The following is a 6,381-nucleotide window of genomic DNA, read 5'->3' on the forward strand; positions in this document are numbered from 1 at the left end:
TTTATTTGGTGCCCAATACTGCGCATCACACCAGTGCCCACCTGAGGTTGGTTAATGCAGCGGGAGCTGGGAGAGTTATATTGGATGTGACACCCAATCATGGCTATAAATAGCCATCCATTTCCCTCCCAGGAGCTCAGTTATAGCTAGCCCGCTCACAGCCATTTGATCAGTCATTTGTAGGGAGCTGACATTGCACGCTGCCTCACTTCACCTCCCTTAATCTCTGACTCACACACACACACACACACACACACACACACACACACACACACACACACACACACACACACACACACACACACACACACACACACACACACACACACACACACACACACACACACACAATGCACAGGCTAACCAAGGCTGTATAGCCCAGGGGCCCCAGCTGGGTAGAGGACCCCAGGCCATTGGCCAGATCATTTTGTTTATTTTGGTGGTGGGTTGCCCCCGCCCCCCCCCCCCCCCCCCCCCCCCCCCCCCCCCCCCCCCCCCCCCGCCCGCCTCACAAATAGCATAATTATGAACACATCATAAGAATATTTAAAAAATTAAGAATTACAGGAAATTAGCTTTACAACAGCAACATTTTCTCTCAGCCTCATGGCAAAATGTGTAGAATAGCATGAGATTAGCTATAAAACTGCACATGTTTCTCTTTGCTCCATGTCAAAATGTGTAGAATAGTAGGAAGTTAGCTGTTTTCCTCAAAAAACAGGGGGAGGGGGACTCATGAAGTGCCTTAACTTCATCAGGGCTGTTGATTAGTTATATTACTAGTCTGCAGTAACTAGCACATTGATTTAGTACTGCAAATGTGGGTTATATTCACTGATTTGCTTGCTTAGAGCTGGAGATTAGTTTTCATGGCCTACATTACAGTAACCATTTACTCCTGAGGTATTGAACTGCTGCACCCTCTATAACCACTGTGGTTATTATTTGACCCTACTGGTTATCTATGAATTTTTGAAAGTCTTAAAGAACGATCTTGCCTTGTACTCTTATTATCTCCACCCGTAACAGCCAGAAGAGGCCTGGCCACCCCTCGGAGCCTGGTTTCCCTCTAGGATTCTGCATCTGCACTGCTGGCTATTTGGGGTTTTAGGCTGGATATCTGTATAACACTTTGTGACACATGCTTATGTAAAAAGTGCTTTGTAAAATACATTTGATTGATTGTGTAGCACTGCTTTTACTTGGAAGAGTTATTCATACAATAGAGACAGTACAGATGGTACATATGGTCTTGCATACTTTCATTTATACTGTATTTTAACAGTAGACTTACCATATTAGTGAGTGTGATTATAAGAGCCAGATGGACTGTGGGGGTTGGATTTTATTGCTCCTCGTGGAATAATAAAAAAATGAGAAATATATGAGGAATCAATTGGACTAGCAAAAACCATAGCAATAAGAGACTATCTGACCTTTATTGACCCCCATTGACCGATGACGCATATTAGTCTTTGTCCATTACAATGCTGCTATTCTGGGCTTTGGAGTTCTAATATATTAGAACTGTTATTCTTTCACTTTATGTTTGACAAAATTCTTTATTTACATAATTGAGGCCGGTGATGACGGTTATAGTTTCTCTGATGATGGTTCTTTTCAGATACAGGACATTTACTGCATTAGCATCAGTGATGAGTTAATTTGTCTCTGGCATGTAAATTATGCTAGTAGGCTGTAGGGATGTACAGTACTTTTCCACCAAATGAGGTAAGAGTTATTGCCTCATGAATATGCAAACACATCATTTTTCCAGTGTGTCTTTCTTTGACATGATGATATCCAGTCAAATATTACACCAATATTATAATGAAAGAATCTAAACTATTGGGGCTGCATGGATTTCAGCAATACAGGTATGTGTACCTTCTCTTCCAACCTTGCATTCATAATTGTTCACATTCATATTTTACAACAAAACAGTTGAGACAGATTTCAGTTTTAACAATCTTACACAATTGTTTATGGTTTGTGAATAATTCATGTCAGGGAAACGGATATATTTGCCTGTTTCCCTGCATGCCTCTCCAATGTGCAGCTGGTGCCGTTCGACTACGGGAGACGCGCATAATTATTGAGTATCTGTCAAGCAGGCCTATCACTGCGCGGTGTCGCTGAGCCACTATCAATTTGGGAAAGTGAATCATTAAATGAGGACGCAGTAAAGGTGTTTATATTAGTTCATTATGAAAAAGAATGTTGCCATCTGTGGTCTAATGTGTATCACTTCGCAAACACATTAGTAAATGACAAAACTTATGAATGACCCAATGGGGGAAACTTCCCCATATTATAAAACTATATGGGTGACATTCTCTTTAGCTTAATGTGATAGCTCATTTTTATTATTCAAACGACTGCAATAGACAGGGCAGGCTCCCCTAACAGTCACCTTGTTTCTCTAGTACGCATGTTCTGTTTACAAGACAATGCGGCGCGTAGCGGTCCCACTGCGTTCTTGTGGAGGTAGTCGTAGGAGGGAGAGGAGATACGAAACATCAGCCCGTGTGGGACCCAAACGCTCAATTACACATACCAGTGAATGCTGCTCCAAATACGTGTGTGGTCTGTTGTGAGAGTAGAAAAATCCACAAGTTTGACTAACGAAATGGTCTGCGGTTCGAAAGACGCGACCGCGTCTCCTCACTTCAGCACTCTGGACAGCGCTCCACCAACTTGGAGACGGCGAGACTTGCAGGAGTTACGTTCTGTAATGAGGACCAACTGGAGATAAACGACGGTGCAATCATGGTGGATATTACGTGTTTATTATTTACAGGTGTATGTAAAACGCAAGTGGACTTTTCGAAGTGAGACATGGACTTTGTGGAAATTATCTTCGCGCTGTTCATTATTGTGGTCGCAATTGTCTCGTTGTTGTCGAACTTACTGGTGCTGCTATGTTTTGTCCAGAGCACCGAGATCCGCCGACAGGTGCCGGGAATATTCACCATGAACCTGTCTTTCTGCAACATACTTATCACCCTTTTGAACATGCCATCGACATTGGTGGGGATTATCGGAAACCAGCAGCCTTTTGGGGATTGCCTTTGCCATACAGTGAGCTTTCTGGAGACCTTTTTGACTGCGAACACGATGTTGAGTATGGCAGCACTCAGTATAGACCGCTGGATAGCGGTGGTCTTTCCCTTGAGTTACTCCAGTAAAATGCGCTACAAGGACGCAGTGATCATGATGTGCTACTCGTGGCTCCATTCCCTCGCGTTTTCCGTCATCGCCCTCCTGTTCTCCTGGGTTGACTATAGCCATATTTACGCCTCGTGCACCTTGCATTTGAGCGAGGAGAGCGACAGGATAAAGTTCACAATTTTCACCGTCGTTTTCCACGCCACTAGTTTCATGCTCTCTCTACTGATCCTGTGCTTCACCTATCTGAAGGTGTTAAAAGTTGCACGCTTCCACTGCAAGAGGATTGACGTTATAACCATGCAGACCCTGTTCTTGCTGGTGGATATTCACCCAACGTATGTATGTTCCTTTACTTATGAGGTGTGGAATGAATAGCCGTTACAATGGGCTGTAATAACTTTACAGTAGTCTATGATAAGAGGTTATAGCGTCAACCCTGAGGAAACATGCTTAGAAGAAGGTGTTGTAAGGAAATATTAAATGTATATTGTTTTGTCATTTGTTCTGCTGGACTAATAAAAGTTCATTTCTATTTTCAGTGTGAAACAAAGGTGCCTGGTAGAGCAAAAGCGGAGGAAACAGAGAGCCACCAAGAAAATCAGCATTTTCATTGGGTCGTTCATCATCTGTTTTGCTCCCTATGTTATTACGAGGTAAGTGGATTTCCAGTAAACTGCAATACAGGCAGCTGTACAAACAGGTGTTTTATTCACCTACTGTAAACACACACTATTAAAGGGGTATTATAGGGTTTATGAGATTAACACATCACCGGGTGAACAGACTTTGCTCATAAAACTCAGTTAATGAACAGTAAATATATAGGCTATAATCAAATGGTATATACACTGTCTAATATCTTTGCCACGCAGCAAAATAACTGATTGAACAAAGTTCAGTTGAAAGGTGAGGCAATATGCAAGATTGAGCCATATGCATGCACAACGGAAGGTATAATTCAATTTCACCCAATGAGGATTTTTTTGTGTTTATGACAATGATCTCCATCTGTAACTGCAACATCCATCATTAAACAATCCATTATCTGTTGTCATCTAATTTCACTGAACCATGAGATGACATTTATCATACAAAGAGACTTTAATTTCCAAGAAAGCACAGCATGACCTAGAGCAGTGGTTCCCAACTCCAGTCCTCCAGTACCCACAACAGTACACATTTCTATTGTAGCCCCGGACAAGAACAACAGATTCAACTCATCAACTAATCATCAGGACCTCAATTAGTTGAATCAAGTTTTTTTTTTCTGGGGCTACAACAAAAATGTGTGCTGTTGGGGGTACTCGGCAACTGGAGTTGGGAACCACTGGTCTAGAGGGAATGTAGCATGGTAGTTATGGGCAGGTGCCTGACTAGGAATAACAGGGGTTCCATAGAACTCCACATTAATTCAAAAGGAGTGTTTTTAGATGCATCAGTCCGAAACTTTACTTCAGAGCAATAAAAATGCCTCAAAGAACATTACATGAAATCCGATGCAGGTGTGTTAAACAGACCTGGGTGATAGTTTAGATCCCTAAAACTAAACTCTGGACCTCGAAGCCAGTTCCACTACTTCTTTTAATTGTTCCCCGCCAGGTTTAGACCTGGCACACCAGGTGGGTGCAATTAATTATCAGGTAGAAGAACAGAAAACCAGCAGGCTCCGGACCTCGTAGGGTAAGAGGGAAATACCCCTGGTTTAGATAGTGTGTGGGTGTGGGACTCTAGACCCCACCTGACCCCACCTGACAGGTGGGGTGTAGAGGGGGGTGGGGGTGAAATAACAAAAAAACATTTTAATGAGGAAAACTGTCTCAGTAATTGGCATGACCTTTAACCCCCTGTGCACACAATGGAAAGAGTCGGAATTACTTGATGAAGGGGAAATTGCTGCTTATTGGCAGGATTGATCCTCTATCACTCAACTGCATGCGTCATTAGCATTTATGCATACCAGTGGGCAATAATAATGTAGCAATGTTCATGTTATACATATTTCTAATGAATACATATTTTATGTATATTATTATTACCTTTAGTATAATGCTAGTCGCCCACGCTGTTTATCGGCCGAACAATAAAGACACATTTATTCTATTCTTCCTTGCAACCTTAGAGCCTCATGGCATTTCATAGAATAACAACTGAGTTACCACAAAACAATCTCAATAGCAAACAGAACAACTCGCTGCAAGATAAATACCATGCTTTGAATATGGGATAACATTTGCCCTTTCTAAAAGGCTATTTTCCGAACTCTAACTTGACCTCTGCCTTCTCAGGCTGACGGAGCTGCTTCCCTTCGTGGGCATCAATCGCCACTGGGGAATCTTCAGTAAGTGCCTGACATACAGCAAGGCTGCGTCCGACCCCTTTGCCTACTCCCTCCTGCGTCAACAGTACAAGAAGGTCCTGGTTACCGTCATCAACCGGCTGCTGCGCCGTGACCTGTACCCATCGTCTGGCCACAACAGCTCTCTGGACACAGAGAACGACTACTCTCTCCATAGGATCAGTTAATAGCACCATTTTGGACATAACAAATATACCACAGACAGACAGCCCAAAAATAAAGGTTTCCTTATGGCAAAAGGGCAGGAGCTGAGAGATGGTCAGAAAAAGGGATTGTTGGAGAAGAAAAGAGATAGTGAGAGAGAGGGAGATGTTGTGGGAGGAAAAGCAAGAGGGGAGGAGTAGGATATAGGGAGACAGGAAAATCGGAGGGGTAGACAGAGGATGATGGCAAGATGGAAGATGGCAAGATGGACTTTGCAAAGAATGATCGCATTCGGGGATGTTTGCTCCAGGCTTATTGGTAAAAAGCAAGTTTATTGATCTATGGTTCACTGGTAGAACCACACACACGACACGATGGCACATAGCCAGAATCAAATGTATCAATGTTATTGAATCAGCCAGGGGCTCCTTGAATCATAAACGGATGAATCACACCATTAGAGACAGAATTATTGTCTCTGCTGAGTAGCAAGGTATGCTAGTGGGCACTTATCTACCATAACAACCTCTTTATAAAGAAGCTGACATAGCCAAATGTACAGACCTTTTGACACCCATATAGAACACAGGGAAGTGCTAGGAAGGTTATTAATCTCTTGTTGACAGATGCACATAACATAAATGGTAGTACCATATGTCGACAGACAGTTGGATGCTACGACTAACGAGGAACTCTGTTCCGGTACGCTG

The 6,381-nt window shown here is 42.8% G+C and overlaps 1 protein-coding gene across 1 annotated transcript; it reads left to right on the forward strand.

Annotated features, from left to right (window-relative positions):
- The first annotated feature begins 2,838 nt into the window (after nt 1-2,838).
- Nucleotides 2,839-5,694, forward strand: gpr78b (G protein-coupled receptor 78b). Its single transcript, XM_038975948.1, has 3 exons — nt 2,839-3,506; nt 3,711-3,824; nt 5,457-5,694. Exons 1-3 carry the CDS (start codon nt 2,839-2,841, stop codon nt 5,692-5,694), a joined length of 1,020 nt encoding a protein of 339 aa, XP_038831876.1.
- The last annotated feature ends 687 nt before the right edge of the window (nt 5,695-6,381 follow it).

This window comes from Salvelinus namaycush, chromosome 36 (genome assembly GCF_016432855.1).
Source record: "Salvelinus namaycush isolate Seneca chromosome 36, SaNama_1.0, whole genome shotgun sequence".
NCBI lineage: Eukaryota > Metazoa > Chordata > Actinopteri > Salmoniformes > Salmonidae > Salvelinus > Salvelinus namaycush.